The 17,870-nt window shown below is 39.1% G+C and overlaps 1 protein-coding gene across 1 annotated transcript in view; it reads left to right on the plus strand.

Moving 5' to 3' along the window:
* brinp1 (bone morphogenetic protein/retinoic acid inducible neural-specific 1) overlaps positions 1–17,870 on the plus strand; it is a 104,325-nt gene that overhangs the window by 47,285 nt on the left and 39,170 nt on the right. The window contains exons 3-4 of the mRNA XM_029444373.1: positions 1,689–1,879; positions 12,503–12,672. Coding sequence (XP_029300233.1) covers positions 1,689–1,879; positions 12,503–12,672 — 361 coding nt within the window. The remainder of the gene's footprint in view (positions 1–1,688; positions 1,880–12,502; positions 12,673–17,870) is intronic.

Consider the following 17,870-nt stretch of genomic DNA (forward strand, 5'->3'; position numbering starts at 1 on the left):
ACCCCATTTGATTTCTTCAAGATTTAAAAACATGTTTCAGTTAGATAAATAGCTGAAGTTAGCATAGCATAGCTAAAATCTTCCGGTTGGTTTGGATTGTGTGTGTCTATTTTGTTTATTTGCTCTGTTGGTTGATTTTTTTTACATATCATTTATATGTATTTATTGAACAGAACACAAATTATTTTGATTAGAGCATGCTTTTAGGGTGAAGTTATTGAGACGACAAAGCCTTTTGTTTGTGCCTAATCTGATGGAGCTTTTGTTGCACTTTAAATCCCACACTTAACGTAATTGGGCTCATTGTTCATACACTAAAGTCTGCATCATTAACCATATCTAAAAACCATCTAAACATAATTTAATTTTGAGGAAATGCTTTCAAAACTATCAGTCAGTAATTGGGAAATTACATTTCCCTATAGACTAAAAATAATTAGTTTTGTGCTCCTCTCAGCAGTGTGGAGACTGTACAAGTGTGTACTCGTGCCCATCTCAACGTTCCCGTCATCACACCTTTCAGGTTTAAGTGTGAGCATGTGCATCACACATCCAATACAGAAGAAAGATCAGCATACAAAGACATGTATGTTTGATGGTGGTGTGTGAGAATGTGCACAATCTGGAAATAGAAACAAACTGGGATTGACTGAAAGAACAGATGGTGATGAAAATCACACTTTGTTTAAATTTGCATTAAAATGATGATTCCTTTTAGAGTGAACCAACACATCAGAAATCTCACGTTGCCTTCTTTCCGCAGGAAAAGAATATATGCTGAATTACATTTATGAACCGCTCGTTTTATAACAAAAACACAATTTATATGCAGCTCTCCAGACTGACAATTTTAGCATACAAAGAAAAGTACTTACATGGATGCCTAATAATCACTGACTGTCAGTACCTGGATGTGCCAGGCATTAGACCCTGACTCAATAACAGAGCCTTATTTTGAATTTCAGATAGCTGAAGAAAGTCGTTTTATCCTCAGGGCAGGGACATTTGTTTGTTTTTTTCTGTAACCCTCAGAGAAACAGAAATGCCTGTAATGTCTGTCTGTGGAAATATTTTCTTGATGTGTTCTCAGCGGGAGAAGAAGCAAACATCAGGAACATCCACACAAATATTTTTGCAGGATTTTAACACTGCAAAATATATCTTTAACTGCAGGCAAAGAACAACAAGGGTTTAGCAGTTTTGAAGTTGTGCTGTTGTTTTTTTGTACTTTTTTCTTAAAAGGCTAAAGTTGGAGCCTTAAACAGAGAAAAGGATCTTGAGAAATTTAAACAGGTCAAAGTACAATCCAGAAAACTGTGATATTTATATCTGAGCGGTAAATGAACACACCTGAAAGCTTCTGCATCACCAGACTCATTATTATTTTTGCTTTACTGTCTTACAATGTAACTTTAATATGAATGTTCACATCTGTGAGCTCAGAACTGCTTAATAAATTATTAAAACACCACTTTCTTTTTTATTGCATTAATTATTTGACGGATTAAACCACAGTGTTCACTTCTAGACGTGTATTGTATTCCCACAAATGCATTTGGTGAGATGGAGTTGGGCTTATTAACGTTTAACCACACTGTAATTAATGCCATTTTACTGTTATTGTTCATAGTGTGGTTGTATAAAAATAATTACTAAGTCATTGTGCTTGCTTTTCCTGTGATTCTCAGGGAATTTGCACGTTGGAAGGTGAGGAACACAGCCATCGAGAGGAGGGACCTGATCCGGAACCCCGTGCCACTCATGCCTGAGTTCCAGCGCAGCGTACGCTTGCTGGGCCGCAGACCCACAACTCAGCAGTTCATCGACACCATCATCAAGAAATATGGAACCCACATTCTCATCTCAGCCACCCTGGGAGGTAAGACAGGTTTCATTTGCCCCCCTTCTATACTTGAGTAACAGATTTAACACACGTTATTTAATCACTCTTATACATGGGTTGTGGTTTGGTCAATGAAATTACTTTATGGGCAAGTTTCTTTTCAGAGCCAAATTTATTGGTCTGCAAATAAGTTTTTATGCAACTAGATTTTAATATTACATCAGGTCTTTAAAGGACCATTAGAGCTGCAACATTAGATGGGTTTTCCCCAAATATACGCACGTAAGAATAACAGTCTGTGACTTTTTGCTATGATGACAGAAAAACACGAATAACGTCTATAAAGTAAAGTTGTATTAAGTACTAAATTGGACCTGAACATGTGAATTTTAATAATTAACAATAATGAATATATTATTTAAAAAAACGACAATTGTTTCATTAAATATGATCATTCTCAGAATCTGGGATTAGCCAGATAAAAAACAAGACAGAACCAATTCAGTAAAGTAATGCATACATATTTCTATCTTCGATGACCTCATCTGATTATTATTTTGGACTGCGACACCAAAGTGTCCTGGATCATCTGCCTGTTTGCAACAACAGCTCAGTGAAGGAGTTTTGGACCACATTTTTCTCCGGGGTGTTTGGAAAGCTTGATTGTAATTGCATAGTGTGCCGTGTGAGGAGTTAATGTAACAGCATATAAGAGCTGCATTCAAATCTATAGTGAAGGTTACATTTATGTCTATGGATTTGTCAGTGTTTGTTCGGGGTCGGTGACTTGACTGACTGAAGGAAAAAAGCATAACTCTATTCTGAACAGGTATTCCATCTCGTCGGGCTTAACTGGATTTTCGAGCACGACAGTGACCCAAAACTTGCATCAAAGCTACAACAGGACTATCTTAAATCTACAGTCACCAAACTCTATCCCATCTGAACACATGTGGGCAAATTTGAAAATTGAAAGGGCAAGACATACTGTGACCTCTTAACAAATAATGTGAATTGTCACACTCTCCCATGTTGTGGCACCATGGTGCGGCTGCCGGCTGGAAGCTGTCAACAATTTAGAGAACTCAGACTTTCAATACGTTTCTGTACGAGAAAAAAGATCAGTATATATCTGTTACGTCCCCAAGGTGCAGCTAGGGGAAGAGGGGGACAATAACACAACAACCAATGATTGAGCGAGTCAGAGTAGGAGTGAACGTGTATAATTGTTTATTGCACAAATAAACTGGTTCCAATGAACTCTCAAACGTAGGGATGAGGAAGGGACCAAATGGTTGAGCCAAACAAAAGAAATAAATATAACAAAAAAAGGCCTGACAACTACTGTCCTTGCAAACAAAACACAAACAAAAGCCTTTACTAACTGATCTAATAACAAGTGGTGTAAAACACATACAGAGGTGGCAACAACCTGCTAACTAGTGTTTCTAACAAAGAAGACTCTACGATGGATGAAAATGTACAGGGTACCCCAACTTAACTAAATCCACAACCTCACACCACACACACATATATATATATATATATATATATATATATATATATATATTACTACAAACATAGAAGTGTATAGAATTTGCTTGGTCTGGGGACGTCAGCAGTAAACCATTACACAGGCTGAAGAGAGAGTATCCCAGCTCTTCCTGGTCCTCCTTTATTGAGGGCCCTTCCTCCTGATAGGCCAGCCAATCAGGTAATCACCACCTAATTATCTGACAGGTGAGAGAAGAGGGGGAGGAGAGAAAAAACACAGCAAAGACCAACACACAACCTGCCTGGCACGTAACAGTATCCAAAACAATATACCTCGTGCACGGCCTTAAATGCTGCGCCATGTAACATTACATGCAAATAAGAAACTTATGCAATTAGCAGTAGTAGTACCAAATGTGATAACAAAATGCAGATTCTAGGGGACTTCAAAAATGAATCTTCTAAATGAGCTCCCTGAAAGGATCTAACAACACGGCTTCAATTTCATTCGCAACACCCCAAGACCATTATAGTCATACATATGGTAATTGCATTTTTCTTTTATGTTCATGCCAAATTTAACCTGGAAATAATCTTCTTCTTAAGTACTTGCACTTATAGACCTTTCATGTAAATAGGGGAGGATTATTATCATGTGTGTATTGCTTGGATTTTTCTGCAGTCTGATTTGCTGACATGTGAAAGAAGAATAACGGATTCCCTAACACATCTTAGGTAGCATATATTAGAAAATAGAAATAAATGTTTTTTAATGTTTTAATGTTTTTTTTAATTTATTTTTTATTGTTGGCAATAATTAACCACCACCACCACCAAAATCCTGCAATTATAGTGAAATATATAATTACATTCCTAATACAAAAATCCACTTTGGAAAGGGGAATAAATGCCTCTCATGGAAGATTTCAGTACGTTGGATGTCCTTCCCAAAATAAAAGTTAAGCACCCCTGCTGTCGAAGTCTAAATATAAATGGCTTCTTCCTCGAATCTCTTATCGTATCTCAAGCTCTGAGGGACACATCAAGGCAGCTAACTGTGCTTACTTTGTCAATTGCATTTCAAAGATATAATTATTAAGATTATCCACACTTTTACTCAATCCCTTTATTATATAATTACATGCATGAAACATTGCCAAGAAGTCGCTCCAGTTGTGTAAAATTATGTGTGTTGCATTGTAATTTTATAATCAAAGGCCGTAGAGAAATATTCATAATCATTTTGGTCATGTTTTCCCTCTATTTGGTACAACGCTGTACAGTACAGACTAGACAGGCTAACCTGATTTAATTGGAGTTATATTTGTAAAAAAAATGATGATGAAGAGTGTAGAAATGATGGTCAAGTTTGTAGAAATCCATTGAATTTAAGTGGAAATCCTTTGTGTTATGTACTCTTGTGATCTTGTTCTATAAAAGGTGCTACATTAAATACATTTGACTTCCTTTAGAAAATAAACCGTCCTTATTGTTCTTTTCTTTTGTCAATTATACAACAAATTCAAGCATTTATTGTAGCACAGATACTTCAACCAGAACCATTGATGCTTAAGCAGTTAGCAAAGAAAATACATCCGGTAGGAGACTTCTTTCATTTGAAAATGTTGCAGTCCACTTAGTGTCGAACACTGGGCTTTAATAATTTAGCTAAACTGTGCAGAGGAATATCAGGTGTGAAGGGTTAGAGTTGCAATATTGTATACACCGCTCCGTAAGGGGATTCATGCTGAGACACTCATTTTGGAAATTGGAAATACAATACTGCTCTGAAACATTATATGAAGGTAAAATGTAATTAAGTGTGTCTAAGCTTGGGACAATGCTACTGCCGCTGATACACCAGGTGGCTAAAATTGGACAAATGAGCCACAGAAATAATCCCAGTATTATTTTCAGCCACCTCATCCTTCTTACTCGCATTGCATTGCATCCTCTTATATTTGTCCTCCTTCTCTTAACATGTCTTGCCTTTCATTCAATTGTAACCTTTGCCTCATCTTCTCTATCGCTGTCTTATCACCATATTATCTATAACCTTGAGGCCATCTTGTTTCAAGTTATGGGTCAGTACACTCTTATCTCAATCTTGGGATTGCCCCATTAAAGAACTCCGCTATATGAAGCATTACACGTGCACACCTGACTGGTGATGAAGTGGGAAGAAGAGGCTAATTCTCTCTTCAGCCACCTACACTTTTTGGTCTCAAGAGCCATTATACACTTGAGAGGAAAGAAGTGAATGCTCTTTGCGCAGGCAACTCAGAGTTGAGAATCAATGAAACGCCACATTATAGGTTTCCTCCTCTGAACTGAAAAGGAAGTGCATGCATGACCGTGAACCATTGTTATATCACCTAGCTTTTGTCTTCTACTTTTTTTTCACCCTAATGGTTGTGCAAGGCAGCAAATGCAAATTAAAATGCACATTATTGCTGTCTTCTTCAAGTCCCACATCTCTACCTGACTCAGTGAATCACTAATGACTGAGCTGAGATACGCTGAAAAATAAGGACCTTTATGGATGTAATTTGGAAGCATCATTTTTATATATACTGCAATATCTCACTTTGATAATTTGGTGTTGATAACTGATTCATAATGAAGTGACAAATACACATCGTCACAAGCAGAATTAATTCAAACAAGTACAATAATGTAATTTCAATTGTCAGGGTGTTCCTAAAATGACCCATATGTCCTTTTAAAAGAAAGTCTTGTACAAGTGTTTTCTGCTCCGGCACCACGACCGTTAAAGGTACTGTGTGGAGCGTTTGACCACTAGTAGCGCTGTGGAACAATATTTACGGGTTGGGTTCCTGATTTGTTCGTATTGTGCACATGTACAAAGACTCACGTGCACACAAAAGATCACACAGCTGACACCATGCACTATCCTGGCGCCGGTTTCACGATATTTCTGGGACTGACATCTGGTGGTGGCAACAGGCAAAAAAGAATATCAATGCGCCCGCAAAGGGAGTGAAGAAGAAGAAGACTGTAAGCTAGCAAACATTGATGTAAACATCACGATTATAAAATATTAAAATAACAACTTTGAGAATTATTTATGAGGAATGAAATGCACCCGACACGTCTGTTATGTCTCAAGGATACACATAATGCTTTTTGATGAGTCCAAAATAAGATTCCACAGGGCACCTTTAAGGTAAGGAATCGTGGCTGCGCCTGCTGACATGGTCCTGCTGGACACCGGGAAGCCTTTTTGACATTTTCCTGGATTCATCCAAACTTTCTCTTTTTCAACACAACATCATTTTCTGTCAAATGTTGTATTTGTACTATGTTGTTTATCCTGTACATACGACATCTATTGCACGTCTGTCCGTCCTGGGAGAGGGATCCCTCCTCAGTTGCTCTCCCTGAGGTTTCTTCCATTTTCCTCCTTTAATTATGGGGTTTCTTTTAGGAAGTTTTTCCTTGTGCATGCAAGGGTCTAGGACAGAGGGTGTCGTAAACTGTACAGTCTGTAAAGCACACTGAGACAAATGTATAATTTGTGATATTGGGCTATATAAATACATTTGATTTTATTTTATTTTATTTAAGGTTAAATTAAGGCGACTAGAAAACATGGTCATGGTGATGGGTTGGTTAAATATTGCCTTCAAAGTAACACACTGTCGGGGTAGGGATTGGAATAGAGGACGACTACCTGTTCTGACACAGTTTCATTTTCCTCTGCCGTTGGCATTGACAGAGACTTTTCGAACAAATGTCAAATGCTGTTGTTTTGTGGTAGGGGGACACTCTTATTTAATCCTTTCAAAAGATGATGAAACGCCATCCCTAAGTTTAGTGAAGTATTACTTTTGGATTCTACAAGGAGAGTGTGACCTTTTTTCAATGTATTTATCTTTTTGTCTTTATTTTATTGTCCCTTGGCTTCTTTTCAATGCCACAAACAATGATGCTCGTGGTGCCTGGAAACACTCGGCATCAATGCCCCTAGAGAACAAAACCCTGTTTGTGACAAAACTCTTTGTTTATGTCTGCATTTATGGAGACGCTCTTTACTGAATATAATGCTTTAAATGTTTCATTTTCATATGCCTGCTTTCTCATGTCTGCGGAAAGGTAAAGTGTGCTTTGAGGCAATGACTCACTAATTGTGCTGTGGTTGTTGTCTGAGATCACACATTTATTTAAAACACAACTATAATAGCAATAATAATAACACCCGTTTTAACTTGTGTTGTCTTTGCAAATTGGAACATGTTAATTTAATACCCGAGCGCTTGGAGTTAACAAATGTGTCAGTGTGAGCGTTCTAACAAGCATTTAAGAGAGGAAGGATTTTCAGTTACTTCCTCTGCTACTGACTGACGGCATCTGCTTAAGATGTTTGAGGAAATAATCATCAATTATCTGCTGCTTTTCTGCCATCGGAAAATTTTAACAACCTCATGCAACTCGAAGCCAAGTCTCAAGTGTGGATTCTTTAAAGTAGGCATCAAGGGATGTGTATTTTGAAGTGCAACATATGACCCGACTGCATCCTGTGTGCGCGCCGCTCGTGGGAAAGTTGAAGCCTAAATAGAATGAATACATCTTAGACTTTCCAACAAAGACACCACGACTGTGAGTCGGTGCTCCGGCATTTACCCGAGTTCTGAAGCTGAAACTGAAAAATACATCAAAAGCAGTTTGACATAGATGCTTGACGTCTTTGGTTTGCCTGCAGCCACTGATAACTATACTGTAGGTGTTTATTGACAGTATGATTCAAACCTTTATATGTGTTCAGAGCTTTAGAAATGGTGAAGGAGTCACTGCAAAACAAAGGCTGTACTGTATGTAAATGCTGGAGGAGGGCACTGCTGTCGGAAAAAAGTGTGAAGGACAGATTTGCCTTTTGCTAAAGCTGCGAGGGTCGTATTCCAACACATCTGTCATCCCCTCTCCCTCATATGTTTTGAAATTAGTCTCACACGTACGGAGGGGTCCAGAGAGTATGCAGAGAGAGGCGAGGCGCAAGTCATCATGAAAGTGTAGGATGATAAATGTGCACTTAAATTCACTACATCTACATTTTTGAAAAGGTCATTATGCCCAATATAGAGCTATAGAGGGGCAGAGAGATACACCTCCTACGTTACTTCTGCAGAACAGCAACGGCCGTGACGACAAGTTACAAATACGAGACGGAGTAATGTCCACAAAGCAATTTCAACCTCAATTTTAGTTAGCTAACAAGTTTAGCTAACATTTATGGCAATACAAGATCAAGAAAGGTTGCATGTGCACAACCCCTGAGTTTATTGAGTTGAAGCAGGGTACATTTTATTGCTAATCATTTCTATTTTTTGTTTTAGTTACATAGTTTCACTTTAAGGTCAAGCAGAACTGAGACTGACATGTATCTTAGCTGAAGGGACTCCTTTGCCATCCTACTCTCTAGTGCAGGGGTCTTCAACGTTATTCAGGCCAAGGACTCCCAAACTGGTGTAGCATGGAGCAGGGACCCCCTGCATCAAACGAAGGGGGTGGGGGGGGATTCTGTCGGAGTTCTGTGCGAGGGGGGTGGGGAGGATATGAATGTGCAAAAAAAAAAGTATTTTTATTTTTTATAAAAGAGCTTTATCTACAAACAATTTTGCGACCCCCCCTACAGTACCTCATGTAGGGGGGGGTCGCATGTTGAAGACCTATGCTCTAGTGAATACACAACCCATATGACTGGATCGGACACCTCTGCAGTGCAACAGTCTTGTGCTTTCAGCACTGAAGAGGAAGAAGTAGTTTATTGAAATGACTTGTGGTCACTGGAGCCTGAGGCTTCAGTTCATATGCAGAACACTGGCAGTGCCCCGTGCTGTAGTGGAAGGCTGCCCTGCGAACGCTGTCGGCGCTACCTTTTTACCACGTCGCACTTGAAACTTTTTTACATTCGCTGTTGTTCTGCTGCCAACATAAAATGCACAGGGCATAATTGGGCATTGCGAGCGTGGCTATCTCAAAGAAACAGCTCCACTCTCAGAATATCTCTTGCATAAAGCAGGGACAATCTAGTTATAGTTGAGTAGAAAATTGGTTGAATTCATTCCTCTGCTTATTCGGATGTATTATGCGTATGCATTTTATTTTTCGAAAGTTTATCCACCTGTTTTCAGGCATGAATTATAACAATAATCAGAAGCTCTTTGTTCTTGATTTTTCTAACGTGGCTTAACATAAGAAAACTAACTTTATTTTATTTAGTTGGGTTTAACTTCTCTCCACTGTGGTCTTTTGACATATACACACATTTATTGTAAATGCAGAACAATAACTCATTATTATGATGGGATCCATTCCCCGAATTTCACAATATACCACAGTTTAAATACATAAAAGAATACGATATGTTCTGATGCATTTATATAATCTGTAAATCTATATGCTTTATGAAAGTCTTACAGTATGAACAAAAAAAAACTATCCATTAGCATATTTCCGCTGTACAGTATAAAGCAGTGTAGTTTAATGCGCTCCATAAAGTGACCCACACATGTACCATTACCACCAAATTGAGCACTCCCAGTCATTCCATTACTTTTAAACCTTAACTGCACTCCTAACCCTCGTTGACATCCACATGCACCTACACACACGAAAAAAGGACACAAAAGATGTACATATGTAGGAGATGCCTTTGCACACACACACACACACACACACACACACACACACACACACATGCGCACACACACACACACACACACACACGCACACTCTTTTGAGGTGAAACAGTACATTGTTTTTAAATACTTCCCAGCTGTAAACGCATAAGCTCTCCATGAGCTGATTAATTCTGGCAGTGTGCCAGCGAGGCTCCCTGTAATAGTGTAACACAATGTATTACTCACAGAAAGGTGCACGCTGATGAATTGTTTTTAAAGCCACCGAGGTAATGATTCTACCTGACCAGCAGCAATAACCACAGAGTATTTATGTACAGAGGATTCTCCTTTATGTCACACTAACATGTGATAGATATAAATAAATTTAAAAAAGCTTAATGCGGGAGCGCTATTCTTGTGCAGTAGTGTAAGTGAAGTGTGTGTAAGTAACTTTGCTAACCCCCGAGGGAGACAGGGCTTGTAGCGTCAGAGAATGGGCCCTCGTCCCCTTAGTGCTTATACTCTAACCAGGCATGAGACATTTGCCCTGACTGCTACCCACCCCTAGACACGGTCACCACAAGTTAAGTGACCAATTCCAATGCATCACTTGGGGCCAAATAAGCATTCACATCACTGGAAACCTGAACATATGTGACATGCTCTTGAACGAGTTCCAGGCATATGGTTTGCCATTTGAACAGTAATCTTCAAAGGCAAGTTTGTGTGAGCTCGCAGAAGCAAAATGGTGTTTGCTTTGTATGCTTCTGTTTCTGCTCGTAAAGAATGAGAGATGGGGGGGGGGGGGGACAATATGACGTGTAAAGGATGAGCAGCTCAACCCTTTCACAGTGTGTCAACAAACAAACACATGCCATGCAAATCGGAGAGATTGTCTGGTGCTCCATAAATATTTGGCCCTGTTAGTGCTTCAAGCTTCCCCTTTTTTTTGCAGTAAGCAGACACTTACTGAAAGGTCAGCGGTTCAGTTTTAAGTTCAACCCTCTCCCCCGTCGTTTTCCTGTGGACATTCAAACTTGACATACTACACGCGTACGGTGAGGATGAAGGTGTTTTTGGGCTTTAAATTCTCTTAATCTGGGCATAGTACTGCATTTATGGAGAATTGGGTGGTGATAGTGGTCTGGTGATACGCCTTCCAAACCAGGAGGTTGTGAGTTCAATACCAGGGCTGCCACCATTGTACCATTGCCACCCTGAGCAAAGCACTTAACCCTGAGTTGCTTCAGGGAGACTGTCCCTGTAGTTAGTTCACTGTAAATCGCTCTGGATAAGAGCATCTACCAAATGACCTGTTTAATCTAAAGATTAAAGATATGCATTTTAATATTCACAGTTGTTTTGATCGTAATACAGTGGAAGTGATTTTAAATTAATTTCACACTGGAGGTGGAAACTCTGCCTCTTTGTCTCAGCAAATGAGTAAGAATTTATCTCACAAATGACACCAACACTACTAATAACAACAACAAGAACAACAACAATGGCTCATCGGGAGTGTTTGTCTAAATTCTGGCACATACTTATGCCAGCAATACACCAAAACAGATTGTTGTTGATTTTAAAGAAGAAAGAAAAACTTGGTTCTTAAAAGTATTTTTCTGTGGTAAGAATAAAACTAGAAGTAGGAAAAGAGTGGGAAATAGAAAAACAACTCTCCAGACAGTGCTAGTATCACCAGACTAATTTCATTTAACTTTTAACCACTTTTAATCCACACATAGTTTTAGTCAGTCATCCAGATGAAGAAAGAACAATTCAGTTGGACTGTGGTAATCCAGGAACATACCACACAATACCTCATTAGAGATAAACAGGTACAATTCTCCCCAAGTGGCTCCACATTAGCCTTCTGTACTCATTTCTAGTCTACTCATTTTCTCTGCACTAATTCAATCAGCATTTGGTAATGTTATTTTCTATTTGTGTGTTTACATTTCATTTGTCTTTTCCCTGCCTGGGGTAGTTGGAAGAAGAGAACCATTTTTTTTTAGACCGGATGTGATATATTTGTTCTCCACGGGATACAATTCCTGTGGTATTGAGGTAAAAACTCTATATCACTAAACCTCTCATTGGAAATAATACCATCCCAATAGGGGTAAATCCAGGGACATTTCTGGGGAGGGTGCCAGATGGGGATAAAGCAGCAAATACAGAGACTGTTCCTGGAAAACTGGGGCATCTGGTTTCTCAAACTGAAAGTGCTTGCTTTGGTACTCATACCTCGGCCTTATCCCTCCTGTTAAGAGCTCCATTGGCTTCTGAGATAAGCCTGGATTGGACAATTCTCCCAAATGAAGATATCTACAGTACACTCACATTATTTATTCAGTGCTCCCCTTAAATCAAGATAAGTCCTTCAATTAAGACCTGAAATACTTTACTCGCCATTTTACTTTACTTTAAATACATCAAGTACCCCCCCCCCCTCAGAAAAACTTCAAAGGCAGTAAGTATATATAATCCTAATAATATCTCCTTTTCCTTGTGCTATCTGTAGGAGAGGAGGCACTGACTATGTACCTGGCCAAAAACAAGCTGGACAGGAAGCTTGCCAACGCTACTCAGAACGTGGAAGCTCTTCATCAGCTGGCCTCGTCCTACTTCATTGACCGTGACGGCACGATGAGGAAGCTGCATGAGATCCAAATTTCCACCAATGCCATCAAGGTTAGTTCGTATTGATGTTGTGCCATGAAACACAGATGCACTACCTTAGAAATGCTATTTATTTTCATATGCAGCCTACATACAGTACATTCACAATACAATATACATGCACTTGACAACTGGAATTCAGAATAAATAGAAATACTGTACCTTATATTTTTGCTAAACAATAGTATGTATTATTACCATAGATGGCTTTTTCAGTATTGTTTGGTATTCCACCGTAATTAGACAAAGAAAACTCAAGAGACCAAACAACACAGTAGGTGTGTGTGAGTGCCCTCCAAAACAGCCCTTGTGAGTGTTCCAACTATAGTATTTTCTGATCTGCCAGCTCTGTGGTAAGGTTATTGACAAACTAAAACTATATGTTTATGGTTGGTAACAGCTTTTTTTGTATGAAAAAAAAGACATAGTGTACCCTCCTCCACACAAACCATGTGATTCGACAGGCAGACAAACACTTTACTCTCACTTCCTCCAGAGACAGATGGCGCACCGTGTTTTTACAAATAAATTTAACTGAAAAACATAAATACATCCCAATGAAATGCAATTAGCATACGTTTTAAGATAGAATTATACAGATAAGCTAGTTTTAATACACAAATTCACAGAATTAACATTTCACAAAAGTACTTATATAAAGGAGTAGGTGAGACGAATAGAAACCAATGTATCCCTGCCGCGCATGATGGGAGCAGATGTATTGTAATACTTTCATTTACATACATGAGACTGAATGGCAGCCTCTATGATTCTAATCACATACTTCCTGTATGCATATTCATCACATTTCAGGGTCAGATGAGCAAATAAATATAAAATGTCACCACTAGAAGGTGCTGAAAGTAAGTGTACCATAAACATGAACAAACAGGGACAGGTCACAAATCTGCTGAAGACAGTTTTCCTCTTTTTTTGGCTGTCAGACTGTGTGAGTCTACTGCTTGCAACTGCTTCCCAGTTGTGGTCATTCAAATGCTCATTCACTCAGGGACACTGAGGAGAGGTGGCTGGGGAAAGTGAAATCACATCAGTCAGAGTTTTGGAATACCCCTCTCTTGTGAACATTTTCCAGTAATTAGCCCAAATGTTAAATCTTGTCTCAGATGACGAGGGAGGCGGTAACAGTTGTAATAAGGTTTAACTTTATGAAATGACTCGATTTATTATTGATACTAATATCCATAATAATGATGATATTAATACATCGAACACGGCTTGACGTTCTGCTTCCTGCTAACTGAATTTTTTTTTGTTATCAAAAGACATAACAATCAAAGTATTGTTGTCATAATATGATTATTACACCCAGGATGTCAGAAATGTAAAACCTGATACATTATTATTCCCCTTGATTTCTGTATCTAAGCCCTGAATGTCATTAAATGCGTGTTAAGTGAAAGCACTTACTGCAGTTTTATTGCAAGAAAAACAAAGCATTAAAACAAAAGCAACAACCCAGCCCCCCCCCCCCCCCCGCCCCCCCTTGCTTGTCCCTGCAATGTTACTGCTTTCATTCACAACACAGCTGTAATGTTACTTAGTCTTGAGGTGGGAAATTGGCGCTACAGATTTCCCAGAATATAGATCCCTGATCTCATCCACACGTGACCCAATGCAGGAATAGTTAAAGGATAGATGGCATGTATGAACGGGACTTAATAGTGAATCACTCCCAAACTAAACTGGCTTGGATGTGTTTACCCGTATATCAAATAACTAATACTGCCCAGGACAACATCCCATCTCTGCTATGACCTTGCTCATGTGCACTTAGTTTGGAAGTAACTAAACTAAATAACTTTATGGAGTGAGCATGAATGTGCGGCACTGCCTCTGGGATGTTTCGTTGTGTGAAGATGTCAACTTGATTAACAAGTCAGCAGTTCAGCAGCATGGACTGTTTGCTTCTATTTTGCTTCCAGTATAGCTGTGGGGACCCGGATAACCCAGAGGAACGCAGCGTTGATTACTTGGCTGTGAAATGCATCGGTGAATATGTAGAATTATTCCTCCCAAGTATGTTCACCTTTAAGTAAATATGCCAAATAAATCACAACTCGCACACACAAAAAGGATATACGAGTAGCGACAAAAACAACATACTAGTTATGTTAATGTCGTCCTCTCCGATTTCTTCTCTTTTAACATTTGCCATCCCGACTAGAAATGTGTTGGTGTACACATCTGCTGCAACGAAGCGACCACTGTGCTGTAGATGAAACAATGGAAGACATATCACTTTTTGATCTTATATGTATTTTAAAACGAGTAGGTGGTAGGGAATACATTAAAGCACACACAGTTGAAGGCTCAGTACCAGAGAAGCTTTGTGTTGATATGGAAACAGAAACACCTCTGTCAACAAAGCCTGCAGGTAGTGGTGTAGGTGTTACCTGCCGCAGTCACATTTTACCTAGACTGAGCGAGGTTAGCTGGTGTTCATTTCAAGCTCTGGTGAGCATAATTATTTAGACATCTCTGGTTTTTCTTTCCTGGTTCTGCAATCACACATGTTTTAGCAGAATGCTGATTTGAAAATAGTCTTCACCTACGTATAACTTGGACACGTGATTGTTTAACATTTCATCCTTCACTATGAAGACCATCTACATTTTAATACTCAAGTCTGACTTTGGACTGAGAGATTTCGCAATTTGTGAAATATAAAGATATGTGTTGTTAACTATGGCATAGGATAATATCTCAATTTAACTGGCGACTCCTGAGATTGTAGGTTCCTACAGAGCACAATTTGTGAACCACTGTCTTACCCCATGAATCCCACACTTAGAGCCCCAGAAATGGAATTGAGATTAGTACATCAACAAGGGTATAGATGTAATTAATCACACTAAAAGCGTCAGGATCCAAAATACCATTTTAATGTGAATATGGCAATAATGCCGGTAAAGTCTCATTTTATCATAAGATTAATGGGTTATATATATTCATCCATGGCTCTATGAAGGCTGTTTGAAGTTTTTATTTTTCATTCGATTGAAATTAGCTGTCTGGAGGCTACAGAAATTATATCTTTAAGTTTCACTAATTTGAAAAAAAAGCACTTAATGAAAGCAAAGTGCCTTTACATAACTCTAATCCATTGCGGCTAGCTTATTGAATTCATGCACAATCAGCACTAGGCTGTTGCAAAAATAACCAGCCAAACAGCTTGGTTATTATAGGTGTTCTACCCAAACTGCTAGTTTTACGCAGTGCAGATCAGCAGGAGCGTTGGCATCCTGTAGCCATAATTGGACACAGAAGGACTATAGAGATCTTTGAAAACTCATTTAAACTTATCTCTCCTCTCTTCCTCACCAAACATCCTCAGGTCTGCCCATTCTGCCAATCCTCTTTCCATGTCTTCATCCTGGGTAACAGCTGCACGCCTCATGCTCTTCTCGCCGGTGGGTCTGGCAAAAGCAGCATTGATTAAATGCATTTTTAATTGCAAAGAACACAAATCTGTCAAAGAACAGAACCATTCCTTAAATGTTCTAGCTCCTTTTTTCATTACTTCATTTGTTTAGTATCATACAACACATTTCCTACATAGTACGATACTTTTTTCTGGGCTTCCTCTTGGCATAGCCTTGGAATATGGTTAAAAATTTCCATAAGTCTTGGAACTCTCGCAGCTGCTGGCATGCACCTGTGTTTACGCACCTGCACAAAAACCTCCAATCCAACTCTCCCGTGCACCCACCGGTGCTCCACCTCCCTGTCTTAATTCAAGGAGCATCTTCCTAGCTTTTTGTTGTTGTGAGTGACAAGTGGATTAAGGGGCTCTGGCAGATGAGACTCCAGGTAGCAGGAAGTCAACCATGACAAAATTAAGCAGACCTGACAGTGGCTGCTGAGTCAGTTTCTGAGGCAAAGGAAGGCAGGAGATGTTGAGAGGAGAGAGTATACATACAGCACACACACGCACACACACACACACACACACACACACACACACACACACACACACACACACACACACACACACACACACACACACACAACCACACACTCACACACACGCAAAGTTACTCCAAAGCTGAGTGGACCGCATGTCTGCTGATCAAGACCGATGGACCTGAAGCGTATGTCAAGAGGTGAATGTCCGTCTGAGTTCAGAAAAGGGCCGGGGATGATTTGGTGATTGAGTGAATTTGTGACTTAGTTAATGGAAATACAGACTATACAGAATATAGCTTTCACCTATCAGGTATAGCATCCTCTGAGAGTTAGTAATGAGTGTCTCTTACTCTCCTAACAGGATGAAATAGCAGTTTAATAGGTTTGCTCGATCAAGTAAAACAAACATGGCTGTGTACACATAAGGCATGAAGGAGGTATAGTGGGAACGACTGCGCACTTATAGCGTTTAGTGTTTCTTGTGTTTGGTACAGTGCACCTGCAACTCTGTATTCTTCACAAATGTTTGCATTCTATGCTATTTAATTTTGTAGCTGTGATAATCTGTTCTGTAATTGTATTATGTTGGTTGTTCTTTACCAACGACATCTATTGCATGTCTGCGTCAGGGAGAGGGATCCCTCCTCAGTTGCTCTCCTGAAGGTTCTTACATTCTTTTCCCAGTTAAAGGGACTTTCATCATGAATTGAGGGTTTAAGATCAGAGAGTGTCGTAATGCTGTACAGATTGTATTGCCCCTTGATTCAAATTGACTTGACCCAATTTAACATACACTTGGTACGGAGGGGATTAAGAATACATAATCATACTGGTAGAAATGTTGTTGATATCTCTCATATTGAATTCAAGTTTTTCCAAATGTTTTGTGTTTAATGATGCACACTTTTTTAATAACTGACTAAGCATAGCGGTCAACTGCCACAGGGGCCCTGGAAACTCCAGGTTCAATAAGTGTGACTTTGGTAATCTAATAAAATTGAAAATAAAATGAGTACTACATCATTATATAATCCTAATACTGAATTCCTATTTTGTAAAGGGGCCAAGTTTTAAAATCTAGCTCCCTTTTTTAGTTTATATTGTGCTTACATGATGCATAATTTGAGGTACAATTGACATTTAACATAAAGCATACACCAAAGGCTCAATACTGTCTGTCCCCGTACACGATTTCAGGGACAAACTATTTTTTTCTCTCGCAATTTTCGGGACTACAGGCAGAATAGTAATAGTAATGTATGTAGGAGAAAGGGTGAAATAGG

Source organism: Cottoperca gobio, chromosome 12 (assembly GCF_900634415.1).
Source record: "Cottoperca gobio chromosome 12, fCotGob3.1, whole genome shotgun sequence".
In the NCBI taxonomy this organism is placed as follows: domain Eukaryota; kingdom Metazoa; phylum Chordata; class Actinopteri; order Perciformes; family Bovichtidae; genus Cottoperca; species Cottoperca gobio.